We start from the raw sequence: 22,049 nt of genomic DNA, 5'->3' as shown, positions 1-22,049 counted from the left end.
TCAACATTTATTCTTGCTTTTTCTAACCTCTGACCCCCCACAGATTACTCTCTGATGAAATTCCCACAGAACTACAACCTGCCACATTACCGCTTCCCTGAACAGGGCAAGAGCTACATCTCTGTGCCTGGAGAGGCTTTCAACATGCAGTGTAAGTACAGATGTAACAAACAAGAAAGGCATGTTTTTTGATACACAAAGTCTCCTTGCTTTAGGATTCTCGTACAAAATCAAGTAGCTCCTTTAGGTCGAGTGTGAACACTGCACATTAGTCATGCTCTTGTTCTGCCAGGAGAAAATCGTCCAGCTGGGAGTCCCTTGTTGTTGGCCTGTAATTTATTGTACTTAGATTTAAAACTGCTAACAAAGCCTACAGTGCAGGACAAGAGTGCCATGAGACCTTTTGTCTAAGTTTATGGTGCACCATAGAAATCCAGCTACGACTTTAATGCTGGCAGTTACCCTTTTATCCAAAAACCCAGAGAATGAGAGGGAGAGCACTTTCTTTCCACTTTCCTCCATCATTAAAACAATTGGACTCAAATAGCTGAGTGTGTGTGAGGGGGGCATGATTACTTTAGTCATTAAAGCTCTGCTGGTTTGACTTTATGTTCAGGTCAGATCCCATAGGCTCTACCTGGCTGCTAACGGTACAGTTTTGCCTTAAAACTCATTATTAATAATTCATTAAAGGGCTTTTCTCTGGCACCAAATGCATGTAATTGTATGACATTTGAGCCAGAAGCAAATTAGGGCACAGATCTGTATACCTGGGAATAGGAAATGCTCCACAGGGAGGTTTTATATCCCAATCAAACCAGGAGCAAGCTGCATTATTACTCTTTTACTTGTTCTCTCTCTTTCTTAGTGAAGTTGTACGAACAAGCCGACCACCTTGAGGTCCCCTGTGGGGCCTGCAGGGGGGGCTTAATGTTGAAATTGTGTTTTGGAAGGTCTAACTCTCCCTCACAGCAAACACACCGCACATTTGTTAGACATTAGCAAGCTTTTTGTTGTCACAGTCAGCAAGGCCCGGGTAGAGGCCCTTTGAAAAGAGGAACAGGACCATTAAGGATTTCCTCCAATTTCACTGTTTATCTTGCAGTGTTGAGGTGGGACGTAGCTGGATGATAGGTCAGATTAGAGGAGGGGGAGCAGACCTCCAGCTCTCCTGGTGAAGTCATGTAGAGCTTTCATAAGATTTCCCAACATCCATGTGGTTTGCAGCCCTCTCCCTTTCACCCCTGTGCGAGCATACGACTGTCCTATTAGCCTGTCGGTGTCAGAGTGCAGCGGCAGGACTGCGTTAATTAACTTCTCGTCTTTGTGAGCATTTTAGAAGCTTTGTATTACATTCCCAGCCTGCTGCACATGTCATTCACGTTTAACCACTTTTTGTTGTCCTCCTTCTCAGCCCAAACCACCATCGTCGGCCTCTACTACCACAGCATGCACAACTACTACAAAGAGATCAGCCCTGTCAAGACCAGGTAAGAGAAGCAGACAATACAGGACGTCTTTGATAATCCAGTCCAAGCAAATCATTCTACTTTTAGTTTTGCCATGTTTTTTTAAGGACCAATACTCTAAACATCCTGGTACAAAAACAAAATAAACAGCCTCCTGGCTTTGTACTTCCTGTGTGGGGAATCAGGTCTTCTGGCGATGAGGCCCCCCTCTGCTTCCTGAGCCTCAGAACAGCCGACTCCAGAGGGCTGAAGCCTTATCTGTCCTCTGCCGTATCTCTCATCGCACCACTCAACCTCCACTGACTGATACACCCTGCTATTAGCTCTACATATCCATTTGCACCCCCCACTTATTGTCTCATCATGGACCAGCTTGTTCCACTCTTGCTGCATTGTTTATTTCTTACCAAACATGACATAACAGCTCTTACAGCACCCTGTTTTTCTCTCCCGTTTAGACTCCATAAAAGTTAGAGTACATCAATCAGTCACAAACGTTTGGGGATGTTTGTGACTGACTCTTTTCAACGAGGCTGCCCTGATGTTCAGTTTCCCTGTCAGTGAGATTGTCCTCCCTGTTTCATCAGGTAGCAGTCACGCTTGTGTGATCCAGATGTCACATATCAGGATGCCTCAACAAAACAATTGCTGCATGCTGAAGTGATTACTTTTATGGACGCATGATTAAAATGCCACTTGAATGCTACTTCTGCAGACCCGTGTGTAACACGAGTGTGTTGGATTGACCGTCACATTTTAATGCTTTCTCTTAAACTTATTTGACCTCTTTTTGGGGCTGTAACAATACACTCCAGTCATAATATAATATAAATCAGGAGGCTGTATGTACTAATACTTCATGATTCCTTTTAATGGGTTAGGTGACCCAGTTTATAGAGAGGAGGTGCCACATAAAACTGTCATTTTAAAATGCTTTTATTTTGCCTTTTGTACCACTTTACACTATAGTCGCTTTATTCCCAATTTTTAAATGTGCTTCTCTTCAAGATAGATTTAAAGGGCCCCTATGCTTGAATGTAAAGTAACAAGATTAATACATAATAAAAAGGAATATTATTATGGTATCAGCAACCCCTTAAGATTCCTAAGCTCTGTTAGTTTTTTTCATTGCATTGTCTGTTGTGTCTTTTCTCTGTCTGCTGCCTGCAGCGGAGTAGAAATAAAGGAAGATGCTGTCACTTGGTTTATTAATACTGCATCTTAATCTTACATGGAAAAGGAAAGAAAAATATCAGAGTGGTCATTATAATTTTTTGGCGGGCTGCCCAGGTATCAGGTATTCATGGAAACGGGCAGTGTTTCTTCAACTGCAAAATCTGTTTCTGCTGCTGTCATTTTTGTCTGCATCTTTTCAGCCACAGATGAAACAAACCTAATGATGTCAAACAGAAGTCAAAGGCATGTAGCGCCCTCTGTTGAAAGTGTATCAATTCATTTTTTATCTCACTGATTTGAATTCTTTGTAGCAATCCTCATCCGTCTCATCAGAAACTGTTCCTTCCTCACTGCCTACCTTCTTTTTCCTGATTTCTCTGTGTCTCTTCTTTCTGAATTGTCTTTTAGGATTAATGAAGCAGCTAATTTCAAGGATCACAAAATCCAAGTAGCAAGCTGTCTAATATCTCTCAAAGTGGAGCCATCTCCTGCGCTGTCGGTCAACCTCTCGGGAGCGCCTCTCATTAAGATTGTCCTCAGCCACATTCTGGTAAGAATCCACGCATGCTCAGTCCCACTTCTTTTTGTTCCACTCGTTTGTACTCTCCGTGTGAGTCAGTCTAACTGGGAAAGTGGAATGCTTTTCCACTTTCTGGGTGTGGGACATCACCTTATCAGAGGAAAGAGAGTTATGCTCTGCTGTGGCTACAGTAGCTGGATCCCCCTCATATGAAATCCATTAGCCCTATTTTTGGTGCTCTCTTATGTAAGAAGATGAGCATCTATCACTGAGCGAGGCCTGTGCAGCTGGGCATTCACCAGCACAAAGAGCGACGCCTGTTTTGGTTTTCATTAGCCTGCCTAAAGTTTTCCTTGAGGAGCATGTGGCTTCCAGAGAGCTAACTGATTATGGACGTTTGAACTGCAGGCTTGGGGCACTTTTAAGGGAACAATAACTTTCTTTTATGAACAACATATTTTTCTTTGAGGCTTTATGGAAGGGGCTGCGCCAGTTTTCCATGGGAAATGCAATTGAAACTCCAAATGAAAATTAAGTGAAAAATGTGTATCACATTAGCCTGCTTCCTTGCAAAGTCACTAATGTGGCTGAGTACTTTACAGTCATGAGGCTATTTGTTTTAATTTTTGAGCAATGACAAGTTTGTTGGGCTATTTAAAAGCACTGAGAAAAAGTTTTCTTCAAAGTCTGTTTGGCTATCCTACAATAGCACTAATGAGGCAGGCAAACCCCCAACAATGCAGATCAGTTTACGAGTCCTAGAAGAATTATTGAGTTTCTATTGAAGTGGACCCACCCACCCACACACACACATTATATCCATTCAGCGTCATGAAACCATGGCATTATTTCTTTGTTTGTCTTCATTTATTCTGGTGAAATAAATGTTTATGCTGCAATAATCTGGCTAGGTCCCTGTGACAGTGTTTGTTCAACAGACACAGATGAAGAGGGTTTATAATCCTATTCTGGGGGTGCTGAAGATGCTCAACAGCTCTACTGTGTGATAACTCAAGGTGTTTCTATTTTCGTTTGATTGCTTTAACCTCTGATGTAATGATAATTCAGGTTTCTTACATTCTTTTCCCTTAACTCATTACTTATAAGCTGTTTTCTTATTATTACGCATACTGAAGGAATGCACCATGCCAGCTCATTTCAAGTTGACTCAGGGCGCATAGCTGAATTTATATTAAGTGATTTGGCATTGGGCACTTTTGTGTGTAGTCATGTCCAGAAAAAGGTTTGTTTTGCTTAAACAGAGCTACTCTGCAGACTTTCTGTTGGAATTCATGAAAAAGTGACTATTTTTGGAGGTTTTAATGTCTTGGGCAGCTGTTGGGTACTTATCACCTCCCTCGGTGGAGATAGGGAGGGCTCATGCAGCATGTGGCAGACTTTTTCCATTATTGTTTATGTTCTTTTGATACTGCACTTACTTTATTAATGCACAAGTTAAAGCTCAAAGATGTCCTCTAAAGGCACAAGTTTAGAGCAACTGGAGGAAGTGATTTGCAACTGGGCTCCGAGAAAATAGACGGGCACGGAGTGACTTCATTAAAAGCTAGCAGGGGGCGTGAGTGTGTCTGAGGAAGAAATGTGTCAGCTTCCTCATCTGTCTTTTCCCGCTGTCATGGTTACAATACATCCTGTGTGCCTTACAGACAGTCACCTTCTGTCATGGCCCAGACCCAGAGCTAATCTATTCTCACTATCTGACACCTGTCAGGATTAAATGTATTGTACTGTGAATTGATGAAAATAGTAAATGGTAGATACTTTGAGCTGAAGGCCAGGACCATGTGGACCGTGTCAGAGTGACCCTGTAGTCTTGATTAATGCCTCCTGAGTACACTGAAACAGCCCAATGGGGTCATGCTATTCCCAGCGCGCCCAGGCAAAGCTGAGATTCCACCATCACAAGTTAATTGGCACAGTCAGAACAGGGTTTGATACCCAAGCAAGGTGTTATCAAGCCTGCTGGAGGCCCACATGCTTTCTCACGCCATAAGGCTGTAGTGTTGACTAGACCCTGGCTCCATCAGTGAGTTATTACAGCTGTCTGACTCAGGTTCAGTTTGAGAGAGCCCGAGGGGAAAGGAAGGGAAGAAAAAGTGAGTCTGGGAGGTATTTGGGTCTGTAGTTAAAGATTAATACATACATTAAACTGCTGAGACCTCCTCCTTGTCCTCAACCTCCATCAGAGCATCACACGAAAAATATGAGGTGAGTGAATGGAAAGACTGATTCCTCACGGAAAAACAATTATAGGGTCAAAATGAGATGGTTCAAAAAACTGATTTTGACAGAGGGCTTGACTTTACGTGGTTATAAAGTGGTGTCATAGATTGGAAAGTGTCGTAGGGGGCCAAGATGTAACTGGCATTTTCTCATCAGTTCAACTAAATGTTGTAAGAAACCTAAATCGAAATATCAGAGCTCCTTCAAAACAAATTAACATTTGTTCTCAACAATATTTGTAGGAAAACTGTTGGTTTGTTTAGTGGCTGCTAGCTGTAAACTAGCATTTACTCACAGCAAGCAACAAAGAAGATGATGTTTTGAACTTCTAAAGTTTTGGGTAAACAGAATTCGTTGAAATATGAGTTATACATTTAAAAAAATGGCTCTTGGCTGAATCAGTATTCTGTAAGTTCCAAAATTTACACTCCATTGACTCCTCTCTTAGTTTTCCAAAGCTAGCAACAAGCTAGTTTAGCTTATTCATTCAGGAGCAATTCAAAACAAAAACTGTCTATCAGCATTCATAATCCTAACTCTGCACAACTAAAAAGTTTGTCAGCTTACTGCCGCTTTTAGGTCTGAGCTTACTGGCTGCTAGCTGTAGCCATAGGCAGTATTTTACAGACTGTCTCATCATAGTATTAGCTAGAATGGAAAAAAGAGACTTTTTCCAAAATTAGATAACTTTACCATATTTTTTGTTTAATTTAATACTGATCTTTTTGATATTTATCTATGTGTTACAGCTAGCATTGATTTTTACTACATTAGCTTATAGACGGTAGAGCTCCTCTGGTTCTGGCTAAATCAATTAAAAACTATTTACCAGCTATCGTCAGATAATTTGTTTTATTCTGGTATCAAGTTTTGAACATACACTCAAAGATTTATACCAAGAGAAAAAACAATTCTCTGCTAGCTGTTTCACCTGTCCAACTGCTACTTACCAACTGCCAGCTAGCTGCAGCTTTAGCATTAAGAAGAGAAAAAGAGACTAAATGTCTAACTTAAATGTCTTCTCCCCAAAATCTGCCCTGTATAACCTCTAAAGCTGGCCGGTTAATCCACAAAAATAAGTCTATATCTTTGTGAGCTGTTGCTCCAGTTTCTGAGCCCAGTTCAGAGCTGAGCTTCAGACCTGGGCTACAGAAGCAATTGCTCCCCCTCTTTTCTTCAAGCTTTCTGAGCAAACCGTTTAATACATGATTCATCAAACGGACTGTTATAATTTCCCCTAAACTCTTTCAGTTCAGTTTTAAACCAAGTGTCCCAACCAAATCTGTCAGTTTCTTAGTTTTCCATTTTTACTTAACATAAGAAGAAATTGAATAGAGTGAAGTAGAAATGAAGTGGTTGAAGGGGAAACTGGTTGGCCTGATAAAAGATGTCTAGACGTGTTGGAGCTTTCTTTTTGTACTGGAAATAACGATTAATTGTTCAGCAACTCTGAAACACGTTCTCATACCCACGCTCTTTATCTTGCAATCATGTATGCCAATGCTGGTATCAGAGCTTTTAGCCACAATAAGAACCGCTCTGTTTTTTCTGCAGTCTTTTTATAACTCTTGTACACACCCAGCTTGAATCTTGTGGGCAAAATCTCCTAAATCTCTCCCAGGCACCCACGCCCATCCATACACCAGCACACATACAAACATAGGCTGTATGAGCCAACACACTGATCAATCACAGATGGAGGTCTGGCTATTGCTATCCCTCTCGTGTCAGAAGTTTGGGTCTCTTTTCAGGGCTCCTCCCATTTAGCGCCCCCCTTTCTATCAACACTCCAACCTCACCACCACCAGGGCTTAAGTCAAGTACTAGAGAACAAATCATCATGCCTCTATAGGACTTTTTCTCATGTGTCATATGAGAAAGAAGAAATTACAGAAGTTATACTTTGAAAGAATCCCTGTGTTTATAAATTATCCCTTTTTAACCTTTACAAGGTTGTTTCATATATAACTATTTGAAGGAGCTGAAACAATTTTTGTTGTGGAAACAGATTAGGATGTCTTTAAAAACTGGATCACAATTCAAAAGCTTCAGTCAGCTCCATAGTAAGCTTTGCTGTGGCAAGCCTGTGGGGTATTGTCTCTTAGCAGAAAAACATAAACTAACTTTCATGAAGGATTTTTTTTTTAAGAATCCATTGGCTCAAGCTTAAAAACATTTGCCTGTCTTTGGCACTGGGATTAATTTTTACCTGAGGTCCTCAGGTAATTTGTGACTTACCCCCTGATATCAGTCAATGTTAAGTGTGACACATTCTTCCTGGATAAACAAAGTCTTATCTACTTTCATTTCTGATTATAGCTGTCTAAGCACTGCAATATATCCACTTTGTCTCGTAGGGCTGCATCACACACCAGTGTAAAGCCTGCCAGGCGTTCTTGACACAGAAGAGGATGTCCTCATCCTTTCTATGTGTTTTGCAGACCTTAATGTAAACTCAGCTTGACTCACCTCATAGCTTATCTAAAGAACACATTTGAAACAACCAAAAATGACCAAAGTGCTGTACAGGTTAAAATAACACTAAAATACATAAAATCATAAAACCAGATCAGATATCAGATGAATTAAATGGAATAAAATAAATTAAAATTTAAGTCATCTGATATCTGCTGTCCAATCAACCTTGTTTTAAAGCCAGGGAGAAGAGGTGTGTCTTAAGATTTACAAACCTCAGTTGAACCTGCAGAGTGGATATGCAAGGACATATCTGTCTTATTGGACAAAAGCGTCTGCTAAATGGAACTGACATGAAGGCTCTGTCCCCCTCAGTTTTGTGTCTGGTTTTGGAGGTGACCAGTAACAACTGACTGGATGAAACATACTGTTTGCTCTACAAAGGAAATTAACTCTAACCTGCTGCAAAATGTCATGTGCCTAGCCATGCCTACATGTTTTATTCTTTTGATCGATTTTAGTTTTGCTCTTCTTGTGCATTGATCTCCATACTGTGTGAAGGTGAAAGGATGACCTTGCTTGTTGTTCAATAGTTAAAATGATGATAATCCATAGTATGACATATTATTCTGCAGAAACCACGTCATATAAATACTGTCAACATATTTAAAGACTGAAAAACAAGGGATGTCCAGATCAGATCACATGATGGGAAATTAAGGCTGATCACGTGGTTACAGACTGGATTGGAATCGGACACTACATCCAAATCAGGATCGGTTGTGTGGGAAATGGGAAAAATAACGTCTTTGTGTTTCCTGCTGTTGTGTGGTGGGACAGAGTCAGCTCGTCTCCACCCCACACAAAAACGACGCAGGGCATGACATCCCAACAGTGACACTATTGGCTGAATGCTGTAAAGTAGAACAGAAAATGGCAGGAGCTTTAAGCCGGGAACGCGATGTATCAGAATAGAAGTATCAGATCGGGACTCGGTATCGGCAGATACTTAAAATCAAATGACACAGACTCTGACACAGAAGCAAAAATACCTGATTGGGACACCCCTGGAAAAAACTGTAATTCAGAGGTTAAACTATGGTCCTGATTGTTAAGATTGGAACTTGAAAGTATGTTTGTTTGAATGCATGTATTGGTAACTCTGAGCTCCACAGTACTTCTGCTTTAAGTCAGTGGTTTCACCTGTTTTCTTATGTTTGATACAATTTGGACACCAAATTATTTTTGCATCTTCGAAACTCGTATCCTGCTACTACTCATATCCTGTGTGTGCATTGTCACATGCAGTCTGTTTACACAATATTCAGACATTTTCAGGGTGGCAGCTCTCACACTGGAATGTCTCTGCAGACATGTAGGGCCCAGCTGCTGACATGTGGCTGTAAATATGTTGCTCTTACAGAAACAAACCAGAAAAACTCAACAGTGGCCTCTTGTAAAAGCCTTTGGGAGCCGAACACATGGTTCGTTGCAAAGAGAGACCTTATCAAAAACAACTGTAATTTCTGTGTTGTTTAATGGAGCCCATTTTTCTTCACACCCTGCATGCTTCTCAGCACGTCTCCATGTTTTCTACCTCCATCGCTGAGTGGAGACCACAGCTGCACGTCTTATTACATTTCCCCTGACAGCATTATCTCACTCAAAGCCAGTTGTGCTTTGCTGCATGGGTTCAGATTGTTAGTGAACATGCTACAGTCTGTCCTCTGAGTGAAAAGCCCTGTCATAAAACCTCAGTTATCTTTACTCATCATAGCTGCAGGCTGTATCAGACTAATGCTGGTCTGTTGAGCTTAAGGTGGTTTAACTGGCACCACTTTTCTCATCCTTCAGTCGGTTTTTGCTCTTTTTTTTTTTCGCCTGCTGGACTCAGCAATGTAACACTACACTTGGTTTGGCCTTCCCAGACTTACTGCCATAAAGCGTTTCCTTCCCGTGCTAAATTTAACAACATTCAATGTAGCTTTTGAGTCATGCATGCACAGCCTCTCTGTTGTTGTGCAGAACAATTCAGCTATTGTCAGACCCTGACTAGCTTTTCTCTTGACCTAATATTTCAACACTTTCACTTACTGTACGGGCTGAGACTAATGCTTGTTCTAAATAAAGTTTTGTTTAAAGTGGGATGATGAGTTTCAGAGTGGTGATGAGCTCAGCTGGCAGAAGCATCCACAATGATTGATATCTGCTCTTAATGTTGAAGCGCTGTCCAAATTACAGCCTGGCTCCCTCTGCTCTCAAATATTTGGGACGTTTAAGGAAAAGGAGAAGATCGCTCACTTATCCACTCACACTGTTGTGTAATTTTGCAGCCTTTCAAACTTAGCACAGCCAAAGCCTGTATTTAGACGTCTTCGCTTCGTTGCTCTTGTGGCTGCATATATTGTTGTACCGGTGCTGGATGCTGGAAACGAGTGGGTGTGTGCAGAAGTGATACTTTGTACTTTTTTAAGGTCTAGTCAATGGCTCTTTCTGCTGCATCCTGTGTTCTCCTGCTTTGGAAAAATCTCATGAATGGATAAAAAACCCTTTATTTTCTTTCCAAATTTCTGTCATATCAATTTTTGTGTTTAACTTATATTTTGGAGGTGCAGTGCAATTGAAAATAGTTTCCATAAACAACTTAATAGATGTTTTCACACAAAATGCAAAACTTCTGTTTGTTTTCAACTCCTGTCCCAAGTTTGACACTTAGGATTTACGGAGAAATACAACATTCAGCACCCTAAACTGCACTACATCAGTGAAGAAACAATGAAACACATGGAAATAAAGATATGTACGGCTTTGGTTTGAACTGTGTTACATATTATTGCTGATTCACCAACTCTTACTAAAGAAGTTTGTTCTTCAGAATACATGTGGGATTTGTTCATAGTTAAAAACTAGATTCAAGAACACTTAGGATCACTCTTACCCACATCTGAATGCTGCATGTGTGGGTACTAAATTATTAGATATTGTTTTTTTTATTTCTCCATGTAGCACGTCTATTTTGCCAAAGAGTTCAACGTTTGGTCCAAACTTCTAAATTAGTGGTTCCAATCTTTCCCAGCTAAGGGCCCACTTTTAGATCCCAAAAATTTTCACAGCCCACCCCAACCCCATCAAAACGAAGATCATATAATAGGTTGTCAGAGCACTTTTTTGTAGTGGAGATTGAAAATGAAGGACTGAAGTGAATACAGGAGAAACGTGTAGGAAGCTCCACAGTCACTAAAAGAGCATCTGTGAGGTGTTGCAACACATTTAGTATTACAGGTTTTACAGTTTTATTTTTTATATAATTAATGATTAACAATTTAAACTATTTTGGAAATTAAAATTGGAAAATAAATTTGAACAGAATTTTAAATGTATCACATTTACTCCTGAATCAGCTTTAAGAGCCAGATATATTAATTTACAACAATAGAATTAAAATAATAATAATAATAAAATAGCTTTAATCACTATGTACCAGCACAAGTCAGAAAGTAATGTCAACCAAAACTAAAAAAAAAAAAAACAGTACTGATATGTTGAAAGTAAACTGATTCACAGCAATGACAGCTGACCTTTGCACACAGAGATTTTGTGACTCATCTGTCACATTGTCCAGTTTTACTGCTCAGATGTTAGAATAATAGAGCTTTCAAGTCACATTGACTCTAAAAAAATATGGAGATATGGTCAGTGTCTGTCTTCTCTCTTAGGAACTTTTTCCCCTCAGATCTGAGATCAAACTCTTTTATTTCACCTCATCTGGAGTGTGTCTGTTTCTGATTTCAGTGTGGTGTTTCTGATGACAGCATGCTCTGAACAACAGATATCTGTTTGTAGGATTTATTTTTTTAGTCACTACTGGTGCTACTTAGTTTAGAAATCAGCTTCTTTTGTGTTTCATTTCCAGCAGCACTGCTCTGCTTGGGAGCTTTTTTTTAACTCTTAAATCCAGGGCACAATTCCTTTAGACTTGAGTTTATCAATTTCTGATGTTTTCTTCTTCTCTTGTTCGTCCTTCCTGTGCATGCAGTCCAACACCGATGGACAGTGACAGAATGTTTGTTAACTAGAGGAACTGGCACAAGCTTTAAACATCTGAGAACATCGCTCATGGCTCACCTCCACGGTGAAAGTTGATCTTCCAAATTTAGATCTTCACCGCCTATGCCACAGAGTCAGACTCACTTGTGGACAAGGGGCGACATAGCATGTAACTTTCTCCACCTTTTTATAACTTGTGCCTTCCTTTAGATCCAGCTGTCAGTTGCTGGGATTGAAATTGGCCCTGAGCAGCCTGATGCTCTGGGATATGCAGAGACATGTGCTGCAGACATTTTGCTGGATCCAGCTCAACCACAGTCGAGCTCTGCCAGTTACTGGAGGTCTGAGAAACACCACAAAGGACAGAGGAGCTTGGATCTTTACAGTTTTACTGTGTTCTGTGTGTCACTTACAACTTTTGTGATCCATGTGAGTGTTTATTTTCATCCCTCTACTTTTGACCAATGAGGTTTGACACATGCGTTAAACAGCTTAGGAAGAGGGAGAATGCTTTGTTCGTAAAGAATACACATCAGAAAATAGCCAGCTGTCTTTCATCTACAAGGCTGTTTGTTATCGTCTGAGGTTGGCTTGTGTGGTATAGAGTCACCATCTGGTATGGATATGTCGTCATCACAACACAACATTAAAACCTACTAAAACACTTTCACACTATAGTTATGCTCTGGTGTCAGCTTGGTTGTTGTTTCTTCTCTCCAAAAAGTTGCATCTTGACTTTAAAAGTTATTACTCTCTGAAAATGCTAGAAAGAAAGATAAGGGCGCCCAAGACTGAGCTCTAAGTGAACGGAAGTATGGAGGCGAAATGGTTTTAATGTTGAATTCAGATCAGAGAGACTTTAAAAATTCATACAAGAAAATTGAGCTCCCACAATTTACAAGCAATTTCTCATCCTATCAAGATTGATAGCCTCTTCACACAAGAATATTTTAACTCTTCACAATAAAAAGCTACTTGAATCAAAAAAATGAAGTCCCCCAATATTCTAAAACTAGCAAAGATTAGAGAAGAACAATAAAAAAGGGAATCAAATCCCAAACTGTGAGAGTATTGTTTTTTCCCTTTTCTAACCTTACAGATTCTCCAGGACTACTGAAACGATTGTGTTGGTTTTGGAGGTGAAGTTAATCCCAGGCTGGGAACTCTTGGACTTAATACTGAACAGTTCATTGTACAAGACAACTGGGTCACCAGTAAAATAATGAAACACCTTTAATAATATTTATGTAAGCTTCTGAGGTCTTAGCTGCTCATAAAACAGGCTAAAATAAATATTGTTGCCTCTAAATGTCCTACAAAGACAAAAAGGAATCAGCAAAGAGACAGATTATTTTCCAGACTAACGGATTAACGTCCAAATTGGCCTTCCCTCCTCTGCTGAACCATTGAGAGTCATTTTAGATATTTAAAACGCGGCAGCATGAGATTTTTATCACAAAACATGACCGACATGATCAGGATCAGCAAATAGTTTAACCATCTATTTTTATCCAAAGGGGTTCCTAAACATTTTCACAACCTGAAAGTTCCTTATAGGAGCTTTAAAGGCCTCATGAGGAGCTCTGAGGAGAATTAGAGTATTTTTAAAAGTCAGGCCTCTTTATGACATCAGGCAACAAACAAAACCATCAGCAACTGGACTGACCACTCCTATTATGTCATTTTCAATGCCTGTAACTGCTGTGAAAGGGTGGGTCCCTGACCGGACAGCTGACAACAGGCTGAAGAAAAAGTCCTTATTTAATTTTCTGCAGCAGATTGCCAAAGTGACTGATAAATCTGGCAGTTAATGGAGATCTGAGGCAGGTTTGTCTTCAGAAAGCATTTCTAAAATCTGGTTTATACATTTGCATCGAATCAACTGCCTATATGCCATTAGTCTGTGTAACCCCTTTTTTAACGCAGAGTTGACCTACAGTGTATCCTGACATGCAGCTCCTGTAGACTGTATAATTAATGGACGTAGTCCCTGTGGCATCACCCATCTGTTCCTGAAAAGAGTGATCCTGCCTCTTGGGTCAGCATGGAGGCTTATTGGAAATGCTGACCCAGGGGGCAGGCTTTGAGACTTGTCAGTCACATGAGCTGTGCCTCTGATTGGGTAGACTCGTAATCTTAATATCCTCTAATCTGCAGAGTTAGAAAAAAAATCACGCCCCACTAAGTGTGTGTTGACAGTGAAATCAGATATTTGGACACAGGTCGTTTTTGGAACCAGGTTGTAAACATGTTTGTTAATCCTGCAAAAGTCAATTTTTCTGCCTTGGTGTGTATGTGGTTTCCAGTGTTTCTGCAGTCAGCCTCAAGTAGACACTCAATGAACTGCAGCTTGTAGCACTACAGCATATGCTTCATGTTTATTACACCGGATGTTGCCCATTGGCACTTCCTCCCAGAGGCCTCAAAGCAATGCAGGCAACATGTATTCGCTTCAGTATAACATAATAAAACAGCAGCCTCTAGTCTGAAAATATGAGTCAGTGCAGAAATGTGATAAACTGTAGTTTGTCCAGTGTCCACTTGGGGCAGGCTAGACACCACAGACACAGTCATTTTCACAGTAGAAATAAACATGTTTGCAACCTGAAACAAAAAATGTCTTTAGTCTGAAAAGCTAATTTCTCTATGGCAATGATTTTTTTTTCTCAACTGGCAGTTTAGAAGATAATAAGATTGCAGATTGTCCAACAGAGGCAGAGCTCAGCTGATTGACAGGCAGCCACAGGGCGATGATACCCGCTAGAGCTGCACAACTGATGATGAAGTTGTCATTGTAAGGATTTGGACATTGCAGTAATTTGCTCTAAGAAACCATTAAGTGAAATACTTCATGTAAAAAAATCAGTTTAATCCCATTCAATGTTTGTATATGTACATTTAAACTAGGGGGAAAAGGTCTTTGTACAATGGCCATGCTTTTATACTGTGAAGTTCAAGCTAGCTAACAGGCATTCTCAGTTCAACTGTTGCTAAGTGAGGATTAAAAAATATTCTTATGAATTATCTTGGAGCATCAAGAGAGCTATGCTGCAAACACATGTTGTGTAGAACAGGAAGAACATCAGACAGACATAAAAACTGAGAGTTAAGGCTAATGTGCGCTCTTTGGGTTTTTAATTCTGTTTCTGTTGTTTTATCTGGAGAGTGAAAGTTTTAAACAGTTATGATTTTCATCACTGTGTAGGGGAAGCTGTGGGTCAAATAACCGCTCTCTGTGAAGCTGTGGTCGACTGCTGAACCAAAATGGACATCATAGGCAGCAGAAACACCTCGGCTTGCCCCGATTTATCAGCCTGTCTCTGTCTGACTCTCTTTTATCAGCCGGCCACTCTGCATCACTCTGCTGTCACAGGCTTTCACTCTTCCTCTCTCCTTCCTCTCACCGTCTGTTCTCCTTGCGAGCCCGGCCGTGAGATCCAAGGCGGTGTTAGCTGACCTTCTGTTGTTAATAAAGACTTGGAGTCCAGTCTTGGCTGGTGGCTGAGGCCTTGGGGCACTGAGGGAACAACGGCGTGCTCTCAAAACTCGGCCAGCTCTCTGAGTGCATTTTAGCTTTCAGCAGTGACTCTCAGGTCCCTGCTCCTCTCCTCTGATACGGACTGTAAAACACATGCTGCATGTAACACAGACAGTTGCTTTGGAGAAAGCATAACGGAACAGTGCTCTCTATGGAAGTGATGGTCTGTTAGTCGATGTATATTTTAGCTTGTAGTTTGGTACTGATAGATGGTTTCCTCTCTGGCAGAGTTTACATTGTGTGCTTAATGTGAATAATCAGTCATCCTTTACTGAACAGCAAAAGCTCAGTAAAAAAATCATTGCAAAGAAAGCTTACAGTGTGCTAATTACAGTTTGTCTTTCTTGCATGTAGTTTTTTTGCAACAAGAAATGTGAGTTAATAGCAGTCACAGGGGAACAGTAAATTCATGCACAGGCTTTCATGCAGCTCCTCAAAGCTCGTGATGACGGGCTGCATTTGCATCGCTCTCATCGTTCTTGGACTCGCTAACAGACCACATGAATATCAATCCACTGCATTCATCTCCGGGCTCATAATGCATGATGACTAAAGATCTGCATGCACAAAACAGACAGAATGAGAGCAGGGATTTGGTTACACAATGAAGTCAACGTATGCTTTGTGATATGAACCGCTGAGCCTATGGGCCAGGAAACAGACAGCCTGACTGTCAGATTCACTCTCAACTTTTCCAGACGGAAACGCTGCAGACACACTCCATCTAATCATACACTTACTCTGTCTGAGAGTGGAGGTTTGGGGATTCAGGAGAGGTGTGCAAAGTGTTGTTTTCTTCACATGTCAAATTGAGGAGGGTAGTGGTTTGACCTGAAACTGGGGCCAGGCCCCAATTACTGCATTTTTGCACTGTAGCCATTAGCTCACTGTCTCAGAGGACTTCAAATCTCATCTTAAGGAACGACACGGAAAAAGTGACTTATAATCAAATCAGATTATTGAGGACAGTTGGGATTTTAAATCACGGTAATAATCACCTTTGCTGAGTGTCTCGAAGACTGATGTCACTTCTCCTCAGCTAAATTCTTTGTTTAGTGACAATGAGACACCTGCTAAACATTTGAAGGAGTGGGATGAATGGATGCAGAGATAAACGTATGATATTTTCAGCCTCATTACCTCATGATTAGGTATGTGTGTTTAGCATATGGGTGGAAAGAAATCAAAGGTGCTTTAGGAAAGAATGATGCTCATTTGTGTCTAAAATAGTCCAACGTTTTGTGATCAAAGCGCACTCTCCAATCAAAACAAAGCTTGTGCTGTAATGAGGCGCTACAATCCAAATGTTTTCCTGAACCACAATTGTTTACCTCTTTTCAAGATTTCTATTTGATTCTTCTTTTTCAGACAAAGGAGCAGCAGGAGCAGGTCCTAAATCAGAGCAATAAAGTGTTCCTCTACTGTGCCTTCTTGGACTACAGGTGTGTCTGTTTTTATGATTTACTTGCAGGATGTCTTAATGTTTTCATTCAGACTTGAAGCCAAATAAGATTTTATCATCACAGTTGACTCTTTGTGTATTCTTCAGCCTTTAAATCATGAGTGATTTGGAGAAGGTGCATTTCCCCTTTCTCTTTTAAATCAAAAACATCCAGCGCTGCATGTGTTGCTCTTTCTGTTTGGTTTATCTTGAGCAACAGCCCTCCATAAAAAAATATGGTGATCTGATGAATGGAGCCAAAACCCTGTTTGGAAAGCATAACTCATTGTAAAAGGGAGTGTGTGTTTCAGTGGGCTCAGAGCCTTTTCTCTCAGCATTCCCTTTTGCCCTTAAGCTGAAGAGAAATGTTATTATTGGGTTGCCCTGTCAGAATGCCCTTCAACACTCATCAAAGACATTTTTCTCCGTGCCTCCCACTAACCCCACTTCAGATCACACTGAGTGATTTGTGCCAGCAGAGCTCTTTTGGAAATATTTTTATAACCTTTTCTTCACATTTGTGGTTCCTGATAGCATCTTGTATTATTAATTCACTAATATTTGCTCTAAGAGTAAAACCTTGTTTGTGTTTTTTCCCAGTTCAAATGAGGGCGTGTGGTCCAATGAAGGATGTGTACGCTCAGGAGGAAACATGTCCTACTCTGTGTGTTTGTGCAACCACCTCACCAACTTTGCCATTCTCATGCAAGTGGTGCCCTTAAAGGTATGACCTTTGGCTGCTCTTTCTGAGCAATTCGTATTAATTATTTTCATGTAAACGAGCAGCCGGCTGTTTCCAGTGATACAGTCTGTTTGATCTGTGAGCGTGCTGCTCCCGTAAATGTCAGATATGCAAACATAGCAACTTATTAGTGAACATTGTAGAACAGTAACAGAAAAGAAACAGACATTGTTTTGGTGAAGGCCAAACTTGGCTGAACAGAAGAGGGCAAGAAAGGTCGCCAAGTCCTGGTCCACAAATACTTACCTGATTCATTCTTCCCTTATCAGCAAAAATTATTATTTCAAAGATTTTTTTCCTTGCCAAATTTGGGAGGTGATACAGTTTTTATGAAGTTTTTCATGTGAGATGTTCAGCTTGATTTTCTGTCCATATGTAAGTGGCAAATAACTAACCTAATTAATTTGTCACAGAAATGTTAACAAACTACAGTATTAAAAGCACAGTTACAAAAGCTATATATGTAGGTAAAAAGCCAATTCATTCTTAGTTTTACAAAAAAAAGAGATAAAATTTGATTTTTCATCAGAAAAGGTAGATGTGAGAGCAGGTGACTAACAACATGCTGTGCAAAACAAAAAAAATCATTTTTGAATTTGTACTTTGAATACTTTGTCTAAAAAGAGTAGGGTTGTAATATTCATCTGAAAAAAATCCTTTACAAATGTCTAAGGACGCAGTCACACTGGCAAACTGTACAGTGCTTAAGCACGCTTAAAGCACGTTAGGAATGGCCAGTGTGACCGCAACCATACCATGCTTGAGCACGATTCATTCTCTGCATTGGCATGCTTTGGAAAGGTGGGCTTCAGCACGGTTTACTTCATGCACGAGCACAAGCACGCAGAGAGCGTGTGTGATCTATGAGGGCTGTGTCAGGCCAAAACGACTTACCATAAGTCTAAAAGTCTCTAAAGTTGTAGCAGTGTTGTCTGTGTCTCATTTTGCTTACTCTGATCAGGGGCCTGTACTACGAAGCTGGATTAGCTCTTAGAGAGATAACTTCCAGGATAAGTTTCGGGTTCTCCGTACTACGAATGTGGATCTCTTTTTATCCAGACACGTTGCCCCGGTAACTGATGCTGAACGCCAAACCTGGTCTGGAGCAGGTTAAGTTCAAGGATAAGAGCTCAGGGGGTGTGTGCCAATCGGTTCTTTCGGGCGGGCATTAAAGACCACTCAGTCCCCAGTTTGCTCAGCCGCAGTGAAGTCCTCCACGGGACCACCCCCTGTCTTTTTGGCCCAACATTTTTTCTTATGGGCTGTGAACAAACAATTTCTTAGTGATCATCATAACTGAGACATTGTCAGGGAAAAGTAGAAATGTGTGCAAACGGAATCTTTCACACTGACCACTTCGAAGGATGTTTTTATTTTTATTTTTTATTTGCTCCCACGTCCTTTTTCCCCACTGCATCTGCAACACAAATCGCCTTTAATGAGTGTTTTCCTTGGGATTTCAAGGAAAGTGGACTCTTTCTAATTATGAGGTCAGATATGATGCTGATCACACGCACACACTGACTGACGTGAATGAATAAGGACATAACTGCCCCTGTCGTCACATGATGAGATAGGTCTATTAATATCAGCATTTCGGAAATTTACGCATTCACAGAGTCAGTGATTTTTTTTGCCAGCAATCCCCCGGCTTCTCGCAGCCGCAGTCTTGTAGCTCCTGGCCTGGATAATACTTCCGTACTCCTAGTATTTTTGCAGGATTATTTGCTGCTCCTCCGCTGTTAAGTAGGCTGCTCTCTTCTCTATTGTGGGTAATGCTCCGGTGCCGCTAACCACGCCCATTTTACGTGTGCGCGCACAGATCCCTGCCGGATTCACTTATCGAGTTGATAACGAGCTTCGTAGAACAGCAGATCTGGATAACCGGTGAAGTTCAGCGAGTTGTCACAGAGTTACCCTGGATGACTTAATCCAGTTTCGTAGTACAGGCCACAGATCGCGCTTCATGTACACAGATGCTTCACGATGACATAGGCTGGCCATGAGTAGCGTGACCGCAATCGTGCTTAAGCACGGCACACACGGTTTGGATAGCCAGTGTGACCATGCCCTAAGAAAAAATCAAGTTAAGGGATGTTTCACTCTGTCCACAGGGGGCGCCAAGATAGACACAAACACAAAGTTCCTGGCAGAAGCTTCAGTTTCTTGTTTTTGAACAATGGATGTCTTACAACTTTGATCAAAAACTCCTGTGAGAAGCTTTATGTTTGTGTTCATGTTGGTGCTCTCTCTGGACTGAGTGGTGCCTCTTCTCTCAGCGCAGTTCTGTTGTGTACATCTTCAAAGTGGGGCTTTTGTGCTTTCTCAAATTTGAAACATAGATTTTAAGTAACTGTGCTGGATGCCAATACTAATGCCTACTTATTTATATGTTGTAGAGCTCCCTGAATTTGTTTGTAAACTGCCAAAAAATAGGCCTAACCCTAAAGATCTCCCTCTTCTTTTATTTTAAAAGACAATTTTAGTGCTCATTGTGAAGTTATACATTTAAACTGTTGAATAAAAAGGTTTTGTCCTCAGTGTGCTGAAAATCACTTTCTCTGACACACTCCCAGGCAGCAGCTTCAGACATGAGAGTAGATGATCTTCATGATGATGTTCTTTTTTTTTTGAAGATCATTGAAAGACATCAATATCAATTTTAGTCTGTTTCACAACTAGCTATAACTGGACCTCACTGGTCCTTCCAAAAGTGTGTTTATCCCTCTAGATGTGCTTGTCAAAATAAGTAATTTTTTCAAATCATCATGGGACAGGAAGCGGTGGTTTACCACACAGTCCCCCAGCATCAGACCCCCCTCTGCAGCCTTTGAACACTCAAAGCCAGCTGTGAGCAGACCCACACAGTCACAATGTTGGTTTCACTGGTGGTTTTATACAGAAGTACTTCAGACAACCATGATGAAGTGTGGTCCTTTTGGGTCACTGCACAGGTCAGTGGTCCGTTCCTCAACGACCACAGCTCCTCGAGAAACTCAAATACATCTGTAATAACATCTTCTTTTCTGTCATGCTCAGTATTTCACATCCACATGATCTGCAGGTGGAGTATTTTAAAATATCTAACCTGTGTACGCCAGAGTCTGGCTTTTTGTTGTCTGAGAAAACGAGCCGCAAGAGTGTGGTCAGCATCTTCTATGGCCTGATAGAAATAGAAAGGCCAACTTCATATTGCAGCTATATGCGCTGGTGCTCTATTTAGAGAGCAGAAGTCTATTTGATGCTATACTTTCCCTCAGCCAGTCTCTAATTAGTGGGAAGCCTCAATGCTCAGCTGCGAGGGAACATCCAGTGTGTCCCTTTTGTGGAGGGCTGAGAGTCGTCTGCCCTTGTAATGACAAGGAACATGTGAGGAGAGTTAATGGAGAATCAAACCCAGTTCCCAAAAATAGACTGAACTCCAAAACATCAATACAAGGATAGGGTTAAGACTGAAGACTACAGATACAGTGTGTGTATGTGTAAATGAGTACAATTATCTTAAAATCAAAAATAGCCTTTTGAGAACTTCACATTAACTCTATGCAAGGAAAACACAGTGAAAGTTACAACTAAACACTGTTCTCTTGACAAAAAGTAATTCATACCAAAGCTTTTTTTTTGTTTTTTTTTGAACAACTTAAGTTTCTTCACTCTGCAGTGTTTCTGTGGATTAAGCTGCCTGCCTGATGACGTGAAATAACTGTCACACGTTGTTTTGACACATGCTGATTAGTTGTGTCTCTGTCTTCAGCTCACAACTGGCCACAGGGTGGCACTATCAACCATTGGTTATGTTGGCTGCTCCATTTCCATCGTCTGTCTTGCAATCACATTGGTCACTTTTGCTGTTTTGTCGTGAGTATTTCACAGTTTTATTATCATTCACTTGATTTCCAAATAAAGTCCTTGATTCTGTTGAAAATATCTGGGTACACTTTTTATTTTTTGCATGGTGCTGTAAACCTGTGCTGCACATTTGTACTCATAACAAAAAGTTGATTTGTCTTATTTCAATCTTTTGTGTGCACTCTTCTGCAGGTCAGTAAGTACTATCCGCAACCAACGCTACCACATCCACGCCAACCTCTCTTTCGCCATCCTGGTGGCAGAAATTTTACTGCTCATCAGCGCCCGCTTCGACCCAGGCACGGTGGGTATACAGCACCAATGATCAAAACAATACTTCATAAGACAATAAAGAAAATCATAACAACAATAGACCAGAAAAATAATAATTGTGACAAAGATGATAAATGCATTTTTTTATTTGATAAAAGTTTGAAACTTTCAGAAAAATTAGTGATGGTCTGTATAACAGAATGTGTGTGAACCATGCAGGGATTAAAACCAAGAAGAAAAGAACATGAATTTGCTGTAAGCAAAAGAAACAGAAATACACTGTGTTCTCATGTATTTTTTTGCAAAGTATTGATATATTGACAATGAATAATTATTTT

General features: G+C 40.7%; 1 protein-coding gene across 4 annotated transcripts in view; it reads left to right on the top strand.

The window, feature by feature from the left end:
• Nucleotides 1-22,049, top strand: part of adgrd1 (adhesion G protein-coupled receptor D1) — a 53,457-nt gene that overhangs the window by 24,435 nt on the left and 6,973 nt on the right. For all 4 annotated transcript variants that reach the window (XM_074670143.1, XM_074670144.1, XM_074670142.1 and 1 more), the window contains 7 exons: nt 44-151; nt 1,415-1,490; nt 3,054-3,195; nt 16,775-16,848; nt 17,448-17,571; nt 21,344-21,447; nt 21,631-21,742. In XM_074670143.1, coding sequence (XP_074526244.1) covers nt 44-151; nt 1,415-1,490; nt 3,054-3,195; nt 16,775-16,848; nt 17,448-17,571; nt 21,344-21,447; nt 21,631-21,742 — 740 coding nt within the window. The remainder of the gene's footprint in view (nt 1-43; nt 152-1,414; nt 1,491-3,053; nt 3,196-16,774; nt 16,849-17,447; nt 17,572-21,343; nt 21,448-21,630; nt 21,743-22,049) is intronic.

The sequence above is a fragment of the Halichoeres trimaculatus genome, unplaced genomic scaffold, assembly GCF_033239565.1.
Source record: "Halichoeres trimaculatus isolate MK-OKI-2021-1 unplaced genomic scaffold, fHalTri1.1 fHalTri1_scaffold_5, whole genome shotgun sequence".
NCBI classification, from domain to species: domain Eukaryota; kingdom Metazoa; phylum Chordata; class Actinopteri; order Labriformes; family Labridae; genus Halichoeres; species Halichoeres trimaculatus.
The sequence above is the reverse complement of the archived record's forward strand: the minus strand, read 5'-3'. Positions and strand labels throughout refer to the sequence as shown.